General features: G+C 35.2%; 1 protein-coding gene across 2 annotated transcripts in view; it reads right to left on the bottom strand.

Moving 5' to 3' along the window:
* The window catches only part of Borcs5 (BLOC-1 related complex subunit 5), a 101,293-nt gene that overhangs the window by 35,401 nt on the left and 42,750 nt on the right, over positions 1 to 23,142 (bottom strand). For both annotated transcript variants that reach the window (XM_076854134.1, XM_076854132.1), the window contains exon 3: positions 2,713 to 2,870. In XM_076854134.1, coding sequence (XP_076710249.1) covers positions 2,713 to 2,870 — 158 coding nt within the window. The remainder of the gene's footprint in view (positions 1 to 2,712; positions 2,871 to 23,142) is intronic.

Below are 23,142 nucleotides of genomic sequence, written 5' to 3'. Positions count from 1 at the left end.
GGAAAAGGGTACACTTGTACATTGCTGGTGGGACTGCAAATTGGTGCGGCCAATTTAGAAAGCAGTATGGAGATTCCTGGGAAAGCTGGGAATGGAACCACCATTTGACCCAGCTATCGCCCTTCTCGGACTATTCCCTGAAGACCTTAAAAGAGCGTACTATAGGGATACTGCCACATCAATGTTCATAGCAGCACGATTCACAATAGCTAGACTGTGGAACCAACCTAGATGCCCTTCAATAGATGAATAAATTTTAAAAATGTGGCATTTATACACAATGGAATATTACGCAGCACTAAAAAATGACAAAATCATGGAATTTGCAGGGAAATGGATGGCATTAGAGCAGATTATGCTAAGTGAAGCTAGCCAATCCCTAAAAAAACAAATGCCAAATGTCTTCTTTGATATAAGGAGAGCAACTAAGAACAGAGCAGGGAGGAAGAGCATGAGGAAAAGATTAACATTAAACAGAGACGAGTGGTGGGAGGGAAAGGGAGAGAGAAGGGAAATTGCATGGAAATGGAAGGAGACCCTCATTGTTACACAAAATTACATGTAAGAGGTTGTGAGGGGAAAGGGGAAAAAACAAAACAAGGGAAAGAATTGAATTACAGCAGATGGGGTAGAGAGAGAAGATGGGAGGGGAGGGGAGGGGGGATAGTAGGGGATAGGAAAGGTAGCAGAATACAACAGTCACTAATATGGCATTATGTAAAAACATGGATGTGTAACCGATGTGATTCTGCAATCTGTATTTGGGGTAAAAATGGGAGTTCATAACCCACTTGAATCAAATGTATGAAAGATAATATGTCAAGAGCTCTGTAATGTTTTGAACAACCAATTAAAAAAATGAAATTAAACCTCTCTCTCTCACCATACACAAAACTCAACTCAAAGTAGATCAAGGACCTAGGAATTAAACCAGAGACCTTGTGCCTAATGGAAGAAAAAGTAGGCCCAAATCTCCATCATGTGGGATTAGGCCCCAACTTCCTTAATAAGATTCTTATAGTGCAAGAATTAAAACCAAGAATCAATAAATGGAAATGCTTTAAATTAAAAAGCTTCTTCTCAGCAAAAGAAACAATCAGTGAGGTGAACAGAGAGCCTACAGAATAGAAGCAAATCTTTACCACAAGCACATCAGATAGAGCACTAATCTCTAGGGTCTATAAAGCACTCAAAACCTTAATACCAAAAAAACAAATAAAACAATCAATAAATGGGCCAAGGAATTGAACAGTCTACTTCTCAGAAGAGGCTATATAATCAGTCAACAAATATGAGAAAATGTTCAACATCTCTAGCAATTAGAGAAAAGCCAATAAAACCTACTCTAAGATTTTGTCTCACTCGAGTCAGAATGGCAGCTATCAAGAATACAAACAACTTAACTGTTGACGAGGATGTGGGGAAAAAGCACACTCATACATTGCTGATAAAACTGCAAACTGGTACAGCCAATCTGGAAAGCAGTATGGAGATTCCTTGGGAAACTTGGAATGGAACCACCATTGGACCCAGCTATTCTACTCCTTGTACTATACCCAAAGGACTTAAAAACAACATACTACAGGGACATAGCCACATCAATGTTTAGAGCAGCACAATTCACAATAGCTAAATTGTGGAACCAACTCAGATGCCCTTCAGTAGATAAATGGATAGGGAAACTGGTATATATACACAATGGAATATTATTCAGCATTAAAAGAGTATAAAACCCTGGCATTTGCAGGTAAATGGATGGAGCTGGAGAATATAATGGTAAATGAAGTAAGCCAATCCCCCCAAAACAGAGGCTGAATGTTTTCTTTGATATGAGGATGCTCATAATGGTGATGGGGATTGGGGGGGGCATGGGAGGAATGGAGGAACTTTAGGTAGGACCAAAGGGGAAGGAGGGGGAATGAGGGTAGGAAAGATGGTGGAATGAGTTAGACATCATTACCCTGAATACATGTATGAAGACAAGAATAGTGTGAAAATACTTTGTGTACAACCAGAGACTTGAAAAATTGTGCTCTATATGTATAAAATGAAATGAACTGCATTCTGCCATCATATATAATAAATTAGAATAAATAAATAACTTAATAATAAAAAAGTATTAAGTAGGCATAATCATTTCCATATAATCAAGAATAATAACTGAGCTTTTCATATGCTAACAGTGAAAAATATAATTGAGGGAGATGTCAAGGTTTCTATTTTCAAAGAAATGATAACTTATAGGGAAGGAAAATATAAATTATATATAATAAACAGCTAAAGTCAATTCAAAGATATAATGTTAGCCAGAAAAAAAATAGCATGGCAGGACTTTACACATATTAATAACAGCTAACACCTAGTAATTTCACTGTCACTTAACTCTTGAGTTAGGTTATTACTATTAGCCCAATTTATCATAAAGAAATTGAGACACAGAGAACTTAAACATAACTTCCAACCAAATTAGCAGTGAGCCAGAATTCAAACTCCAGGTTAGTCTAGCTTATGGACCACTTGTCACTATCACATTTACTGCTACGAAAGACCACCTCCTCAAAGCAATGGGGACAAATGCCAAGCCTTTGAGGGAAAATAACTACTTCCCATAAAGCCAGGATCACTGACTATTGTGCCCAGTAGCAAAGCATTCCAGGGTTACAGGGATTCACGATAATGAGCCATCAATGCTATTTTCCCACAGCACATTACCTCTTTGATTCGTTTAACCAAAGCATTCTGATCAAAAGCAACAGCTTCTGCACACTGGTGCAGGTGATCCTGATATCGGAGGCACAGCTGCAACACCTGCTGAGAATCCAGTTTCTCCAATTTGGTATTTGTTGGGGAAGTCTGGCCACTCAGTAGCCCTTCAACAGACAAAAAAAAAGAATAAAATGAAATGGAAGTTTTTGGTAATATATTTGTGAATAAACTGGTGTAATAAGTTCAGTGATGATGGTAAGAGACAAATTTAATCTTGGATCTTTTTAAAAATGCTAATGACAATCATTGCAACTATCATTTATGTAGCGTCTATCATGTACTAACCACTTTTTCCAAATGCTTTCTGTGCATTGACTTTCCCACTCACAATTCTCTGGAAAATAAGGCACTATTAGCTTCATTTTACAGATGAGGAAGCCAAAAAACAGAGAGGTTGAGAAACTTTCCCAAAGCCATCTATCTAGTAGTGTGTTTCTTTCAGAAGTCCTGACTTTGTATCACACTACTTCAGATATTATAAATAGAAATCCCTAAGTGACTGAAAATGCTGGAAGATGTATTTACTTTCTTACAATAATTAAAATGGCTGCCTGAAAAACTGAGAATAAAATGTATACAGAAACTGCTAGAAGGAGATGCTAAAATGAAAAAATTTAACAAGTAGACTATCTGCTAACATGATCTAAACTCTCATTCTTCACATCTTCCTTCCACATAAGTTTAGTTACATAACTATTAAACTCCCCTGATTTTAGCATAGAGCACCACATTTTCAAATTAGCCTTTCATATATATATCTTTTCTTTAGTAAAAGGCAAAAGATTTATACAATCTGAAGAGAAAGCAGAGCATTCTCTTTTCCTTAAGGAGTACAGAAAAGGTTATAAGAAGAAACCAAATAAAGAGATTAAGTGACTTACTCAGTCATAAAGCAAAGCCTTGGCCAGAAGTTAAGCCTATGAACTTTTTGCCAAGTGCTTTCTGTCAAAGCAACAGTTCGCAAATTTCTTGATATCAGAACTCCTTTACATCCTCAAAAAATTACTGAGAGCCCCAAAGAGCTTTTGCTTATGTGGGTTTTGTCTATTGTTATTAACCTATTAAAAAACAAAGGCTATTAAAAACTGAGGGCTGATGTTGTGGCTCAGCGGTACAGTGCTTGCCTAGCACAGGTCAGGTACTGGGTTCGATCCTTAGCACCACATAAAAATAAATAAATAAAATAAAGATATTGTGTCAACTACAATTAAAATTTTTTTTAATTAAAACTGCTAAAGTTCTTAAAATTAAATAATTTTAAAATGATAACACTATGACATGGTAACATGAATTCTATATTTTGAGGGAAATATCTGTATTTTCCAAAACAAAAAACCAAGAAGAATAGCATTGGTTTATGTTATTTTTTTAATGACTGCCTTAATAGAAAACAGTTGGATTATCCTACCAGCTTCTGCATTTAATCTGCTATTTCATATCAAAAAGCCTCTGGAAAACTCCACTGACTTCAATTCGAGAAAGAGTGATTTGCAAATAATGTCTTAAGTATTGTTACAAAAAGAGTTTTGTGGGGCTGGGGTTTTAGCTCAGTGATAGAGTGCTTGCCTCATACATGTGAGGCACTGGATTCGATCCTCAGCACCACATAAAAATAAAGATATTGTCTCCATTTTTAAAAAAATCTTAAAAAAAATAAAAGAGTTTTGGCCTTAGAGAATCCCTAGTAGGGTCTTAAGGATCCACTATGCCACACTATGCTCTATCTCATACTAGAGCCAATGCTATAGCACAAGGTACAGCAAAATACAGGTGATAACAGGAAACATGCTGGGCATGACTGGGACAGATCCACTCACATCAATGCTCATCTTGAGGGGCCCTTTCCCAGTCCTGCTCCCCAATCATTAACATCCAAACCCTCACTGTTCTGACACACTGGTGCTTAAACAAATGTCCCTGTGCCCAACCAAAGACACTATGAGAGGATACCCAGTTGGGTTGTCCCAGAAAATCTTTGGATGTGCTGGCCCATGCTCTCATATTTTTATGGGACCTGACAAAGTGAAGTGCAGGTCAGAAACCCAATATACTCCTAGCGTTCCCCAACATTACACTGCCAGCTCTTGGTCTCTCAGCTAATCCACTGTAGTCCTAACACAGAAAAACATGTTATTTGAATTGATCTACCTGCAAATAGTATCTTGTGGTGAATTCAATATTAGTAGCAATAGTTTTTTTAACTGAAATTTTTATTTAAATCTACATACATGATCCTTTACCCAGGTTCCCCCAATAGGCAGCAAAGATCTCAATGCTGACCAATAGGAGGCTTGTTAAATCAAGATACATCTATAACTAATAATACATGAATGCAGAAAATAATGAGGAAGTTTCTATATATTCACATGGGAAATATCTCCATACTACACTAAATAATAAAAAAGGGATATAGAGAGTAGCGAACGGAGTATGCGATTATCATGTAAAAATGGGAATGTGTAAATAAATAAAATTGTTGAGATTGGTTTATGTTTAGATAAAGAAACCTTTATATAAGAATTAGATGGAGAGCAAGGAAACTTTCATAATACACTTTTAACATAATTTTATTAATCAAATGAATGCATTTCTCCTTAAAATTTTTTTTAAATGAACAAATTCATTTTAACAAAAAGTGGCTTTTTGTCTTTCCCATCTATTTTTTTTTTTTAAAGAGAGAGTGAGAGAGAGGAGGGGAGAGAGAGAGAGAGAGAATTTTTAAATATTTATTTATTTTTTTTAGTATTTGGCGGTCAAAACATCTTTGTATGTATGTGGCGCTGAGGATCGAACCCGGGCCGCACGCATGCCAGGCGAGCCCGCTACCGCTTGAGCCACATCCCCAGTCCTGTTTCACACGTCTTTTGCAATTTTTTTAATTCTCATTTTTATTGATTTCAGCTCTGATCTTAATCATTTCCTTGTTTCTACTGGTTTTGGAATTGGTTTGTTCTGCTTTTTCTTTCTAAGGCCTTCAGATGCATCATTAGGTTACTTGGGATCTTTCAGATTTTCTTATGTAGGCACTCATAGCTATAAACTTTTCTCTTGGAACTGCTTTTATAAAAGTATCCCAGAGGTTCTGAATATCATATCATTATTCTCATTTGAGTCTAAGAATTTTATTTTCTCCAACGATTCTTCTATCACCCATCATTCAAAAGTATATTGCTAAATCTCCATGTGTCCTATCATTTTTTTAGGGTTTTGTCATGTTGACTTCTAATTTCATACCATCATGATCTGATAAGGTACAAAGAATTATACTGATTTTGTTTTAATCTCCTAAGAGTTGCTTTGTGGCCTAAAATGTGGTCTATTTTGAAGAACATACCATGAACTACTGAAAAGAAAGTGTATCCAGCTGTTATTAGATGAAATATTCTATAAATGTCTATTAAGTCCACTTGATTTGTGATATTTTTCAGGTCCAAAAAGTCTTTACTGAGTTTATGTCTACATGACTTTATCCAATGATGAGATCATTCAGTATTATGTACTAGGGTCTATATGAGGCTTCAATTTGAGTATGTCTCTTTTATGTAATTAGTTGCACACACACTTAAGGCATAAATATGTATTATTGTTATATCTTCTTTTGGATTGGTCCCTTTATCATACAAAGTAACCTTCTTTGTTTCTTCTGATTAATTTTGGTTTGAAGTCTGCTTTGTCAGATAAGAGAGTAGATACTCCTGCCTTGTTTTTTGGTTCCATTCACATTATATATCAATTTCCATTCTTTCACTTTCAGCTTGTGACTGTCTTTGCCTGTTAGGTACATCACTTGCAAACAACATATAATTGGGTCTTGTTTTTGAATCCATTCTGCCAGTCTATGTTTTTTAATTGGAGAGTTGAGACCATTTATATTCAATGTTATTACTGATAGATGTTTATTAATTCCTGCCATTTTGATTTAGAATGTTTAATTTGGTCCTGCTGCTCATTTGCTTACACTTTATGCTTCAAATGAGTTTTGTTTATTTGTGAACTCTGGGGTTTGTTTTTTACTTCTTTTGTATGGAATATTTTGTTAAGCAAGTTCTATATTTCTGGTTTGGTTGTCATGAATTTAAACAAAAAAAATTTTTTTGTTTTAGTTGTATATGGACACAATACCTTTTTTTAAATTATTTACTTATTTTTATGTGGTGCTAAGAATCGAACTCAGTGCCTCACACATACTAGGAAAGTGCTCTGAGCCACAACCCAGCTCCACGAATTCTTTTAGTTTCTGCTTATCTTGGAAGGTTTTTATTTGCTCTTCAATTTTGAATGAAAGCTTTCCTGGAAATAGCAGTCTTGGTTAACAGTTATTTTCTTTCAGGACTTAGAACACATCTGGAATTCTAGGATCTTGCAATAAGACTGCAATTTCTAGGGGAAGGCTTTTACAGTAACTTGCGGTTAATTTCAGTCAAATTCAGTTTTTAGCATAGTAGAAGCTACCCATCCAAAATCTTCCAGTCTCATACAGAAAGTTATGCAAGTATTCCTGAAGTAGCTTGAATACAGCCTGCTTGAACCAGAGTGGGCAAAAGGGAACCTGTCTTGCATATATGAGGAATCTGTTTTCTGCTCCCTAATCACAAAAATGCTATCAAGGAGATTAACAACTCTGCAACAACAGTCAGGCAACAAGCCCTGAGTGGTTGGGCATGGAGAGGTCTTCGGAAGCCAGGTGGCCTCACCCACAATCCTCTGAAGCACCTAAGCAGTCTGCCATGAATGGCTTGGTCTGCCTGCCCAGATCCCTAGGAAGCAGATGGGTAGACTTTCCCACTTCCCTCAGCCCTCACAAACAGCTGGGCAGCCAACCCTGAACAAGAAGCCTTGAGTCCCAATGAAGACACCTGGACATCCCTCATAGACACTGGGCACACCACTTGAGCCCACAGTACAGCATGCCCCAAATGGTTCCCAAGCACTGACAGACCCCTTGCCTCACCAGGCACACTACATCATACCCACCTGGGCCCACTAGAGTGACCCACCCCTGCACAACTCTTAAAGTTATGGGTGCCTCATCTCCTCTGACACGCTAGCTGTGCCTTGCCTGCACGGGTCCAGTAAAGCAGCGCTGCGCACATGCAACCCACAGAATCTGACAGGTAATCTCACCCTAGCAGATAGAAACACTGCACATAAACCCACCCAATCTAAGAGAGCTGCATCCCAGCTAGTAAAGCAATCCCCCAACTTCCTGCAGCCTAGGCCACTGAGGTATCTTCAGGCCTAAGTGATGCTGATTATATAACTGAAGAAGCCACACAGACACTATCTACTACACTGTGCTCACCTGAGTCAAAACCATGTAGCCTAAGAAACCAAAACCTTAGGACACATCACTAAAAAATTGTTTTTTATTGTGAAAGTCACCATATTAAGTCAGTAAAAGCTGCTGATCCATCATATACAAAATATCAACATAGGGACATAAAAAATCAAGATAATATGATGTCTTTTAAAAAACTCCATAGCAACATAGAAAGAAAAAGGACAAACTTCCTGATGAAGAATTCAAAATAATGATTTTAAGCAAATCAACCAGATATAAGAAAATATACAGACAGTTCAATGAAATTAGGAAGACAATTCATGATCTGAATGAGAATTCAGCAGAGACAGAGACAGGGAAAAGGAGCCAAAGAGAAAATTTGGAGCTGAAAACTCAATAAATGAAATTTAAAAATACAGCTGAGATGTTCAACAGTAAAACAGATCAAACAAAATAAACAATTTCTGAGCTTAAAAATAGTTGTTTTAGGGCTGGGGATGTGGCTCAAGCGGTAGCGCGCTCGACTGGCATGCGTGCGGCCCGGGTTCGATCCTCAGCACCACGTACAAACAAAGATGTTGTATCTGCCGATAACTAAAAAATAAATATTAAAAATTCTCTCTCTGTCTCTCCTCTCTCACTCTCTCTTTAAAAAAAAAAATAGGTGTTTTAAACCAGACAAAATGAAAAAAGAAGTTTTTTTCTAGAGGACAAAAAAAAAAAAAAAAAGTCTTATGGGACACTTCTAAGTGAGCAAATATTTGCAGTGGTAGTATTCCACAAGGAGGAGCAAAGGAAAAAGGCATAGAGAATTAATGGGACAATAGCTGAAAACATTCCAAATCTTGGGAAAGACATGAATATGCAGGTCCAAAAAATTTAAAGGACCTCTAATAGATCTGAACAAAAATGGTCTTCTCCAAGGCATATTATAACTAAACTGTCAAAAGTATAAAACAGCTGGGTGTGGTGGTGTACATCTATAATCCCAGCACCCAGGGAGGCTGAGGCAGGAAGATTTTGAGTTCAAAGCCGGCCTCAGCAACTTAGTAAGGCTCTAAGCAACTCAGCAAGACCCTGTCTCTAAATAAAATATAAAAAACAGCTGGGAATGTGGCTCTGTGGTTGAGCACCCTGGGTTCAATTCCCCGTACCAAAAGAAAGAAAATGAAAGCGTGGGGGAAAACACGCCATACAAAAAGTAACCAAAAGACAATAGGGTTGCTGTTCTGATATCAGACAATATATACTTTAAATCAAAAAAGATTATAGGAAAAAAAGGATATCACATGTTAGTAAAAGATTCAATATAGCAAGAATGTTAAGATTATAAATGCTTACAAACCTCATGACAGACCATCAAAAATTGAGGCAAAAACTAACAAAATTGGAGGAAGAAATAGTTCTACAATAATTAGAGACTTCAATAGTCCACTCTCAATACTGGAGAGAAAAACCAGACAGAACAGAAGAAAAAATATACAATAAACCAATTAGATCTAACAGATAACCAAACAGACATTATACCTTACAATCACAGAATACACATTTTTCTCAAGAACACATGGGATATTTTCCAGGATATGACCATATATTGGGCCACAAAGTAAGTCTCAATAGCTTTTAAAAAACATCATACAAAGTATCTTCTTCTATTATAATGAGATGGAATTAGGTATCAATAACAGAAGGAAAATCAGAAAATCCACAAATATGTAAAAATTTAACCCCACACTCTTTTTAAAAAATATTTATTTTTTAGTTACAGATGGACCCAATATCTTTATTTTACTTTTATGTGGTGCTGAGGATCAAACCCTAACACATGGTAGGCGAGCGCTCTACCCCTGAGCCACAACCCCAGCCCTAAATACCACACTCTTATAACAACTAATGCATCAAAGAAGAAATGAGAACAGAAATTTGAAAATACTTTGAGATAAATGAAAATGAAAACACAACATACTAAAACATACAGGATATAGTGAATAGAGCTAAGGGAGATATTTACACGTAAAAATGTTCACATTATACAAGAAAATCTCAAATCAGCAACTGAACTTTACAACTTAAAGAACTAGAAACAGAAGAATAAATTAAACCCAAAGCTAGAAGAAGGATGGAAATAATAAAGCTTAAAGTATAGGTAAACAAAATAAGAAATAGAAAATAATACAGAAAAACCAACAAAACTCTTTGATTTGATTCTTTGGAAATAGCAATAAGATTAAAGTTTTGTTAGAGGAAGTAGGAAAAAGGAGAGAGAAACTCCAATTACTAAAATCATTCTCTCTTGGATGGTGGTGCTGGAGATCAAATGCAGGGCCTTATGCATGCTAGGCAAGCATCCTACCACTAAGTTACACCAATTCTAAAATTATGAAAATCAGATGTGAAAGTGGGAAAATAACTACCAATTCTTTGGAAATAAAAAGGACTTTATGAAAACTGTCTGAATAACTGTATAGAAATAATTTGGATAATCTAGATGAAATTAACAAATTTCCTAGAAACAGAGACTACCAAGACTAAACCAAAAAGAAAATGTGAATAAACCAGTAACTAGTAAAGAGATTGAATAACTAATCAAAAATCTCCCAACAAAGAAAACCCCTTGACATGACTGTTTCATGGTGAATTCTATCAATCATTTTAAAAACAACATCAACTCTTCTCAAACCTCTCTAAAAATCAAAGAGGAGGGAATACTCCCTAACTCTCCTGTGAGATTATTACACTGATAACAATGCAAGTCAAAGACACTATAAGAAAACTACACACCAATATACCTATAAACACTGATGTAAAAATCCTCAACAAAACACTAGCAAATCAAATTCAGGAGCATAATATAAGGATTACATATCATGATCTTCTTGGAATGAAAATCAATCAATGTAATACACTACATTAAAAGACTGAAGGAAGGAAAGAAAAAACACAGATCATCTCAAATGATGCAGAGAAAGTTTTTTTAAAAACACAAAATTCTCTTGATTAAAAAAACTCAGAAAACTATAAATGAAGGAAATTATTTCATCATAATAAAAGCCAGATATGGGAAATCACAGAAAACATTATACTCAATGATAAAAACTAGGGTTGGAGATGTAGCTCATTGGTATAGTACTTGCCTACTATATAAGAGGGTACTAAGAAGAAAAAGTAAAAATTTTTAAAAAGCTAAATTTTTTTCCTCTAATTTTAGTAACAAAGAAAGAATGCCTAGTTTCACCACTACTATTCAATAAAGTACTTTATCATTATAACTAGAATTAAATAAGAAATTAAAGGCATCCAAATTGGAGAGCACAAAGAAATATACATTGTATATTATATATGTTATAATATGATACATATAATCTGTTCATAGAGGATCTTATAAGTAGAAAACTTAATGATTCTAAAAAATACTGTTAGAAATGATAAATGAATTCATCAAAGTAACAGGATACAAAGTCAAAATAAGTTGTTTTTTAATTTTTTTTAAGTTGTAGATAGACACAATACCTTTATTTATTTTTATGTGGTGCTGAGGATCATACCCAGTGCCTCACAGGTGCTAGGCAAGCTTTCTACAACTGAGCTACAACTCCAGCCCCTCAGTTGCATTTCTACACACCAATAACAAACAATCCAAGAAGGATATTAAGAAAACTCTATTTACTCCCAGAAACTTTGGAGACTGAGGCAGGAGAATCAATAAGTTCAAGGCCAGCCTTGGCAACTTAGTGAGACCCTATCTCAAAATAAAATTTAAAAAACAGAGCTTGCTATGTAACTCAGAGGTAGAGCACCACTAGATTAAATCCCTAGCAGCACCAGAAAGAGAAAAATAGAGACAGACAGACACACACAGACAGAGAGAAAGAAAGAAAACAAGCTCCATTTACAGTCACATCAGAAAGAACAGAATACTTAGAAATTAACAAAGGAATTAAAAAATGTACACAATGAAACTGTAAAAATTGCTTACAGAAATTAAGGTTGAAATAAACTAATGGAGACATATCCCATATTCACAGACTGGAAAATTTAGTATTAAGATGTTAATACTAGGGCTGAGGTTGTGGCTCAGAGGTAGAGTGCTCACCTACCATGTGTGAAGCCCTGGATTTGACCACATATAGATAAATAAAACAAAGATTAAAAAAAAAAAAAAAAAGATGTCAATACTACCCAAACTGATCAAATACAATCACTATTAAAATCCCAATGACTTTTTTTTAAGAAATAAAGAAACCTACCCTAAAAGTCACATGGAATCTCAACAGACCCTGAATAACCAAAACAATACTGAAAAATATGAACAAAGCGGGAGGATTCTCACTTTCTGATTTCAGGACTTACTATAAGGTTGCAGTAATCAAAACAGTGTGGCACTGGCATAAACACAGACAAAAAAGACAAGTTTATCCTTGAGATAAACCCTTGAAAATATAATCAAATGATTTTTTTAAAAATATTTTTTGTTGTTGTTGTAGATGGACACAACACCTTTATTTTACTCATTTTTATGTGGTGCTGAGAATCAAACCCAGCACCCGTCACATGCTAGGCAAGTGCTCTACCACTGAGCCGCAACCCCAGCCCAATCAAATTATTTTTGACAAGAGTGCTAAGACCATTCAACTGGGAAAGAAAAGTCTGTTCCAACTAATCATGCCATGAAAATTGAATATGCACATGAAAAAGAATGAAGCTGGACCTATACCTAACACCATATATAAAAATTAATTTATCCAAGTACAGTGGTTCACTAACACCTGTAATCCCAGTGTCTTGGGAGGCTAAGGCAGGAAGATTGCAAGTTCAAAGCCAGCATCAGCAACTTAGCAAGGTCCTAGGTAACTTACTGAGAACCTGTCTCAGAATTTCAAAAAAAAAAAAAAAAAAAAAGTGTTTTGTTTTGTTTTGTTTTGTTTTAAGGGCTGGGGATATGGCTCATTGGGTAAACACCCTGGGTTCAATCCCTGGTACAAATAAAAAAATTTTTTTGAATTTAAAATGAATTCATGATCTAAAGTAAGACCTAAATAATAAAACTCTTATTGTTTTAACTATAGTTTCCTTTTGAAGAAAATGTAAGGCAAAAGCTTCAAGACATTGAATTTGTCAATTACTATTTAGATATGACATTAAAGGAAAACACAACTAAAGGAAAACAGATTGAACTTTATGAAAAACTTAAAATGTTGATGCTATCAACAGAGTAAAAAGGCAACCTACATAAAGGGGAAATTTATTTGTGGTGCTAAGGATCGAACCCACGGGTTTCTACATGCTAGGCTAACACTCTACCACACCTACATTCTCAGCCCATTCTTTCTTATTTAAAAAAAATTAAATCCAGTATTTGATGAGGCATTAATACCCAAGATATAGAGAGAATTCCTAAAATTTGACAATAAACAACCAAAAAAGCCCATTTCAAGAACAGGAAAAGCACTTGACACTCTCCAAAGATGATACACAGATGGCTAAGACACTCAAGATCACCAGGAAAATGAAATTCAAAATTAAAATTAAATGCCATCTCATATTCATAGGATGATTACTACCACCACCCCTCCCAAAAAAAAGAACACCAAAGCATTGGCATGGACATGGAACACATTTTCACTGTTGGTGGGGATGCAAAATTGTTTAGTTGCTGGAGGAAAGGAAAGAAAAAAATTAACAGAGGATTACTTTGTAATCCAGCCATTTCAACTTCTAAGTATCTACCCATCAAGAATTGAAAGCAGGGCCTCAAACATATTTTGTACAATTATGTTTATACAGCAACATTATTCACTAGAGCTAAAACCAAAAGTAACTCAAATTCCCATCAATGAATGAATGGATAAGCAAAATGTGGTAATCCTTAAAAAGGAATTTCCTTTTTAAAACTAATATCCCATTATATATGTTTGTATGTATACATAATACTGTGAGACATACAGAATAGTCTAATTCACAGAGAAAGAAAGTAGAATGGTGGTTGCCAAGGCCTGGGAGGAGGGGGAAATGAGGAACTATTGTTTAATGGATACATTGTTTTATACAATGAAAAGAGTTCAGAAGATGGATGGCGATGATAGTTGCAGAATAATATGAATGTATTTATTACTAGTGAAATGTAGAATTATAAATTGTTAAAATCATAATTTTTATATTAGGTGTATCTTACCACAATTAAAAAAAAACCTGGAAGAAGATAAACATAAAATTACCATAGGATCCAGCAATTCTACCTCTAATTATAAACTTAAAAGAACTAAAAGCACAGACAGCAGGGACTCAGATATTTTTATACCAGTGTTCACAGAGCATTAGTCACAATAACTGCTGTAGTTTGGACCTTAAATGCCACCCAAAGTTCCACGTCTTTTTTGTTTGTTTTTGGAAGTATTGGGAATTGAACCCAAGGGTGCTCTCCACTGAGCCACATCCCCAGTCTTTTTTAATTTTTATTTTGAGACAGGGTCTTGTTAAGTTGCCCAGGTTGGCCTGAAACTTGCATCCTCCTGCCTCAGCCTCCAAAGTTGGTAGGATAATAGGTGTGTGCTATCATGCCCAGCCAAAAGCCCATAACTTTTTTTTTTTTTTTTTAGTTGTAGATGGGCACAGTATCTTTTATTTATTTTTATGTGGTGCTGAGGATCAAACCCAGTGCCTCACGCATGCAAGGCAAGTGCTCAACCACAAAGCAACAACCCTAGCCCCAAAAGCTCATAGCTTAAAAGCTTGTTCCCGAGCCTATGGCACTACTGAGAAGCAGTGGAATCTTTAAGGGGTTGGACCTAGTGGGAGAAAGTTACGTCTTTGGGGATGTGCCCTTAAAGAGTATACTGGAGTTGTACAGCCATGACTTTGCATAACAATGTGAATATACTTAATGCCAGGGAGTTGTATGCTCAAAAAAGGATTAAAATGATAAATTTCAGGTTACATATACTTTACATAAGGTCAGAAGACTGATTTTAATTTTTGCTAAGCAAAAGTATTCCATGATACTCCTCTAATAAAGAGGAGAAGGAGAAAATTGTGATCAACAGGCAACATAATGAAAACTTACAAAAGGATGGATAAAGAAAAAAAATAAGTCCCATTTTTTTCTTGGAAAACGAGAAAAATCTAAACTTTCCAAATGTCATATTTTAAGGGAAGGGGATGAAGTATTAATCTACACTTTTAATGCCATGTTTCTTTTAATACAAAATCAAGACTAATTCAAAATTATTTACAGAGCTGGGAATAGTGGCACATGCCTGCAATCCCAGTGGCTCGGGATGCTGAGACAGGAGAATCATGAGTTCAAAACTAGCCTCAGCAATGGTGAGGTGCTAAGCAACTCAGTGAGACCCTGTCTCTAAATAAAATAAAAATAGGGCTGGAGATGTGGCTCAGTGGCCAAGTCCCCCTCAGTTAAGTTCCCAGTACCCCCACCCCCCAAAAAATTATTATTTACAGAAAGGAATGTATTTTTTTTTTAGTTATAGATGAACACACAGTATCTTCTTATTTTTATATGGTGCTGAGGATCGAACCCAGTACCTCACACATGCAAGGCAAGTGCTTTACCACTGAGCTACAGGTCCAGCCGTACAGAAAGGAATGTATTTAAATTCAAAAACTCTTCACTCTTAGTATGAAAACAAACATCACATTACATTCACAATTTCAATGAAAAAATCTTTCAACAGCTCTCATTGAATGAAGGCAGAGAACCCACTCTGCCTCATATCTAGAAAAATGAATGCCAGTATGTAAAAACGGGCCACATAGATTCTCCCAATTTGGCAGCTGGCTCTCACAAAACCCAGGTATTCTCCACTTGTTGAAACATTAACACCCCCAAACCAGATAAAGTTGTTTGGAACAAAGGATTCTTTTTCTCTAAAGAGTTTGCTTTAAGGAACTGAAAATGTTCTTTTACAATTTGGCACTTAATAGCAGTTCTATTTACAGCAGTTTGAATTACACACAACCTCTTAGAAATACAGACTATATGAGGCACACTATAAGAGGTTGTGAGGAGAATGGGGAAAAAAACAAGGAGAGAAATGAATTACAGTAGATGGGGTAGAGAGAGAAGATGGGAGGGGAGGGGAGGGGAGATAGTAGAGGATAGGAAAGGTAGCAGAATACAACAGTTACTAATATGGCATTATGTAAAAATGTGGATGTGTAACCGATGTGATTCTGCAATCTGTATTTGGGGTAAAAATGGGAGTTCATAACTCACTTGAATCAAATGTATGGAATATGATATGTCAAGAGCTTTGTAATGTTTTGAACAACCAATTAAAAAAAAGGAAAAAAAAAACCCAGAGGGGACTATTTTTATAGAGCCAATAGCAATCACATTAGGGACTTGAATTTTTTTCTTTGAAATTTTCAGCAAAGATGCATCATGTAGGCCCACTTTAAGTAAAACAAATTAAGTACTAGAAAAGGATGGGGAGAAAACATGCAATATTAATGCCAAGAATATTCTTACTCAAAGGAATCACCCTTCTTGCAGGTGTTAACTCATGGTTTCCTTGAGGGGTTACAAACCCTGAGCTCCAATGAATTATAGGAAACAAGATTGTTTACACTTGAGAAAATGCCCTGATCAGACGGGAAGTTTTCACTTATGAGTGGCTTAAAGTGCCAAGGCAATACTGTGAACTTAGATAATTTCTAAGAACAAAATTGATTTTAGGAAAAAAAAAACAAAAACCTAATTTTTCCACACATGGAAGTCTAATAGTAAGGGAAATAATTTCAACTTCCATACAGGTTACTTCCAATTAAAAGGAAATATGAACAAAGTATGCCTTCTATAGAGTTAAGAGCTGGCAACAAAGACAACTGTCACATATGGGAGCCTCTTGGCCTACTACACTAAATTAAAAGACCAAAGTTTCTTTTTCCCCACCTGCCTTGCAGATAGCATACAAATTCCACTAATCTATCTACCCATCCCAGACTCTCAATGGGGAGCAAATGTTGCAAAACAGAGACCTCCCACCAGGCACATTCCCAGGTAATGGCAGTTTCTAGCACAGTGCTTCTGGGGCAGCAAAAGAAGCAGACTTGTGGCAAAGTCCAATCTCTACAGATAGCCAGCACTGTCTGGTGGCTCAGTTCTATGGCATGATTTCAGTCATTATACTTAACTAGTTAACCCAAAATGATTCCAGAACTCTTCTGGTGATTCTGTGTGCTATCTACCATCTTTTACTAAGTTTTTTGATCTGCTTAAGTCAGTCAGGAAATATGACTAACAGATTTATATTCAATTTCTGGATAAGTAAAAGAGGAGTAATTCTTACCTTAAAGGTAGCTGGAAGGATAATACTTACACTTTTTTTTTTTTTTTTTTTTGTACTAGGGAATGAACTCAGGTGCACTTAACCACTGAGCTACATCTCCAGCCTTTTTTTTTTTTTTTTTTTTTTGAGACACATCTTGCTAAATTGCTTAGGGACTTGCTATGTAACTGAGGCTGGCCTTGAACTTGCAATCTCCCTGACTCAATCTTCCAAATTGCTGTGGATGGGCCACTACACTGGGATTAAGCGGTATGTTAAAGCCCTCTGTAAGCAATAAGATGTGTTATTAGAATTTACTTAGATTTAATTATATGTCAGGCCCTATGTAAAGTACTGAACATTTCATGAGTAAGAAAAACAATAGTTAACATTAATGATGGCACTGTCTTAACCAAGCATTGTGCTAGGCATGTTGTATTTTTATATTGTTTAATTGTCGGGATGACCATAGGAGGCAGATTATGCAGATTATTTATACTACTAACTAGTAAAAGAGATAATCATAGAAACATCACAGTGATGGAAATAAGTGCTGGAACCAACAAAAAATTATATAAATTAGTGATTTTTGTTGACAGAAATACTTCTGCAATTTGAAGGAGAGCTCTGGAATCATCACATCTTGAGATTGTAGCGTACATGCTATGACAGCTTATTTTAGTAATTAATTTAGAACATCATTTTCCTCTTAATTTATGTGTAAGCTGTGTTGTTTGAGATTTGGTGATACTTGGGAATATAAATGTTTTCAGTAGTAATACAGCTCATTTATAACTAAATTCTACCCTTTGTAGGCTACATCTCTGGACCACACTTGACTGAAGGCTCACTTTTAGCATTTACCACAGAAACCTTTTTGTATATTGACACATCTGGTCTTTCACCAGTTACCCTACAAGGTCCTTGAGATAAGGAATAAGGTACTGTTATCTCTAATACAAATTAGCTCTCCATAGATGTCTGTCATTTTATATATTGAGGAATGCTTATATTGAGACGAGTTCTACAAACACACAATTGGAGCTTGCTAATGGTTTGAATATGTCTCCTCAAAATTCTGCAGTTGTTGCCATTCTAATGGTATTAGGAGGTAGGGCCTTTAAGAGATAATGAGGCCATAAGGGTTTCTCCCCTTACAAATAGGATTAGGTGCCCTTATAAAGGGACTTGATGGAAGGAGTTCCCTTTTTGCCCTGTCTTCTGCCATGTGATACAGCATTCAAGGCACTACCATGGAAGAACAGACTGCACCCTCACCACACAACAAATCTATAAACACCTTGATCTTGGACTTCTTAACCTCAAAAACTATAAAAAATAAATCTGTTCTTCACAAATTTTCTATTCTCAGATATTTCGTTATAGTAACACAAACAGATTTGCTCCCTTGAGACCTGACTAAAAACCCCTAACAACTTCTAAGAGGCTCAAGAGCCTTGTTACTTAATTCCATTGCCCCTCAAAAAGTTCTGAATTTAAATATTATTATGACTCTAGCAAAAACACATATTCTGTTCTAATCTCTTTAAAGAAATGAACTCATTCCTGTCTGAAGTAAACTTACGTCACCCTCATTTGAAGATATGGATTCTCCTTGTGCAACTACTGAATGAGCTCTTATCTATAAATCACTTGACTGCAGCCTTTTGAAAATTCAGCAAAGGTAATTATATAAAACTACAAGATAAAAGTGATACCAAAGGTCAACAAAACCAAACATTAAACTCTGTTCCTTCCCCTAGCAACTTCCTAAAAATACACACAAAATATATACCTCATCATTACTAAGTCAAAGCTTGATCTAGAGTCATTAAATCATGTATTCAGCAGGTCCATTAGTTGGTTGGTTCTCAGACCTCTGGCCTGGAGTTCACTGAGATAACATATCTGAATCCCTAAGTGACCATAAACACAAGGATTCCTATCCCAGGGCTGATAGTTTGGGTTTCCACATTCCAAATCCATCAAGTAAGTGTGTTACTGCCTTTGCTATAAAAGATATCCAAGTTATAAAAATTCAGACTTTTCCCACTATCCCTAAAGCATACAGCTGTATAAACATGCTCCTTTATGAAACACTTTGTCTGACAATAAGCAGGGGAAAAAATCATGTACGCATTTGTTACTCTTTTCTCATTTTGTATTTCAGTTCCCCCAGAAGCAGGAAGGTGCCCCACTGGGGCCTAGGGGAAAGGCCATCCTGGGAAGGAATCCTTGATGTACCCAAACCAAGAAGAAAGCATCTGGGATTAACAAAGGGAAGCAAGCAGAAGCAATATGCTTCCAGTAATGACATTCATACTATCAATGTGATACAAAATTGAGTATTTAAAGGCCATGAATATATTTTGAACAGAAATACATATAATTTTATGATGAAATTAATATAATTAAAGTTAGGAAAACAGACTTATAAACTGGTTAGATAGATTTTTAATAGCTGTGTGTCAGGAAGGGTCTTTAATAACTCTTTGAGCTACAGCAGCCTTATCTGGCAAATGAGGTAAATATCTACCATAGTAGTTTACAAGAATTAAATGAGATGTAGAACAACTTGAAACCAAAGAAGGGTGGGAAGGTGAAGGGAGGAAATAAAATGTGATTGTTACAATTAATAAAAAAAGAGGATTGTATATACCCAAACCATTTCTTGTATGCAACTTCTAAAAAATAATAATGAGTAATGCCTAAACCCTCTGGAAGTTTTCTATTCACTAAGTGTAAAAAATACGTGGCAAGTTTTTCTATCCTATCAATACTCACTTACATAATTTTCACTATAAACACAGGATAAAACTAAATTATACAGTAAAAGGAAACAAGCACTTTAAAAGTAAGTAAAAAACATGTTTTTTTTCATATTAATTGCAGAAGGTAATAGTTAAAATCGTTACAGAATTATTTGCAGGAGCCATTTGGTGCTGGGGATTGGATTCAGGGGATCTTTTCATGCTAAGCACTGAGCTACATCCCCAGCCAAGGAATTCTTTCATTATAAAACAAATCAAAAGAATAATGAAGATTATATAAAATCAAATCTGAGTATATATGAAGGAAGAGAATCTAACTAATTAAAGCTGTCCAATAAACAAGCAGATTGCCTTGTATGACAATGGGTTACCTGGGGTTAAATGTTGGGTAAAATCAAGATTAGAAGTCTACTTCAAAGAAATACTCCAAAAAAAGACACTCAAGTCACAAACTCTGCAATAAGTAGAATACCAGATAATTTGGATTTTTAAAATCCCTTCCACTGCCTTAGATTGTATAATCCTTAAACACTACAATATACAACCAACTCTCTGATGTTCACAGTAGTTTTCCTCTTTATAATGTCCCTAATAAAAGAAGGGTCTCCAAATTCAGAGAAGATGACAGATTTACCCCTCAATTCAAATATTAGAGAAGCTGAATTACTGAATATCATGATTCTGAAGGATGTTCTGTTTTCCTCTCTTTTTAATGTTTTTTCCTTCTTGGATGTTCTGCTTATAATCTATCCAATCTAAGTCCATAAACATTCACTGACCTCTTCTAGAAATCTATTCCAAAGGAAAAAACTCAGATGAAAATTTATATACCAAGATTTTTTTCACTCCAATATTATCTTATAACCCTCATTTCCAATGAGGGGATGATTAAACTAACACATTTACACAAAGAAATATAATATCGCTATTAAAATGGTGTTTTCAAATAATACTCAATGGCACGAAAATGTCATAATTTTAAGTGAAATTGTGATATACAATGCAAATTCAGTATGAATCTAATTATAAGTAAATATATACCTAATATATGTTCAAATTAAAAGGAAATATATAGCAAAATGCCAACACTGGCTATATCTGGTAGAATTTTTAATTTTCATTTTTGTAATTGTTTTCCAAATTTCTCTAAATAATCATATGTTCATTTTGTGAATGGGAAAAAATGAACAAAAAAGCTATGTTATAGTTACCTTGGATTTGTAACTCAGAAAGTGAAATAATTCCTTTAAAGAGAGGAATACTGGTATTTAAAAAAAATCAAGTTTTTGCATCTGACTGCATGTTTGATATGGTTGCCAAGCACACTGTTGTCTTTAAATTAATCAGTAAACAAGGAACAGCTGGGACAATATCCAGTTTTATTGAGGATGTGGAACAACAGGAACTCTCATACCTAGTTAGTAAGGATATAAATCAGCATAATCACTTTGAAGAGTAAATTTACTATACTGAGTAAAGCTAAAGGTACGTGTGTCCTACTACACAGCAATTTGTTCCTAGTGATATATACCCTAGAGAACACTAACATGTGCAAAAGAAGATGTATATAAGGATGTAAACTGCAAAATTGTTTAACAGTGAAACCACTGAAAATATCCCAAATATTCAATAGAATGACTGATAAATATACTGTGAAATATTCATTTAATGGAATACTATATAGTAGTGAAAACAAATAAAACACATATCAACATAGGTTAACCTCAAAAATTTAAGCAAAAGAAGAAAAAAGTTACAGAGGTATATGAAAGATAGATATGGTATGATACAATTTATATAAAGTCAAAACAAATGAAAGAATATTATATATTGTTTAGAGACACATAAATATACAGGAAATAGCAAAACCATAAAGAAAAAGCAAAACAAAACATGGGCATGATAAATACCAAAGTCAGATCAATGATTCCCTATAGAGTAGGAGAGAGAAAGAAGGAATATCAGGGGATGTTAAAAAGAATAGGAAGAGCTCTTCTGATCTCAAATACTCCAGGCGCAATGGCTTACAGTGCAGACATGGCCAAGTCCAAGAACTACACCATTACATAACCAATCCTGAAAATGGCACAGAAATGGCATCAGGAAACCCCAAACACAAAGATATGAATCCCTTAAGGGGGTATATCCCAAGTTCCTGAGAAATATGTGTTTTGCCAAGAAGCATAAGAAGGACCTAAAATACAAGATGAAGAAGGAAATATCACAGCAGACATGTCTGAAATACAGAAGATAATTAAAAACTATTTTGAAAATTTATACTCCAATAAAATAAAAAATATAGAAGACACTGACAAATTTCTGGAGACATATGACCTACCCAAATAAATGAGGTCATACATGATTTAAACAGATCAATTACAAGTAATGAAATAGAAAACGCCCTCAAAAGCCCACACACCAAGAAAAAGCCCAGGACCAGACGGATTCTTAGCCAAGTTTTACAAGACTTTCAAAGAAGAATTAACACCAAAACTCCTCAAAGTATTCCATGAAACAGAAAAGGAGGGAACCCTTCCAAACTCATTCTATGAGGCTAATATCACCCTGATACCAAAACCAGACAAAGACACATCAAAGAAAGAAAACTTCAGACCCATATTCCTGATGAACATAGATGCAAAAATTTTCAATAAAACTCTGACAAATCATATGCAAAAAATATTAAAAAGAGAGTGCATCACGATCAAGTGGGGTTCATCATGGGGATGCAGGATTGGTTTAACTTACGGAAATAAATTAATGTAATTCATCATATTAAAAGACTTAGAAACAAGAATCATATGATCATCTCAATAGATGCAGAAAAGACATTTGACAAAATATAGCACACCTTCATATCCAAAAACACTAGAAAAACTACAGACAGGAGGAACATACCTCAATATTGTAAATCCTACATATGCTAAACCCAAGGCCAGCATCATTCTAAATGAAGAAAAATTGAAAGCATTTCCTCTAAAAACTGGAACAAGATAAGGATGTCCTCTTTCACCATTTCTATTCAACATCATCCTAGAAA

This window comes from Callospermophilus lateralis, chromosome 4, assembly GCF_048772815.1.
Source record: "Callospermophilus lateralis isolate mCalLat2 chromosome 4, mCalLat2.hap1, whole genome shotgun sequence".
Lineage (NCBI taxonomy): Eukaryota > Metazoa > Chordata > Mammalia > Rodentia > Sciuridae > Callospermophilus > Callospermophilus lateralis.
Note: the sequence above shows the minus strand (reverse complement) of the source record. Positions and strands in the feature narration are given on the sequence as shown.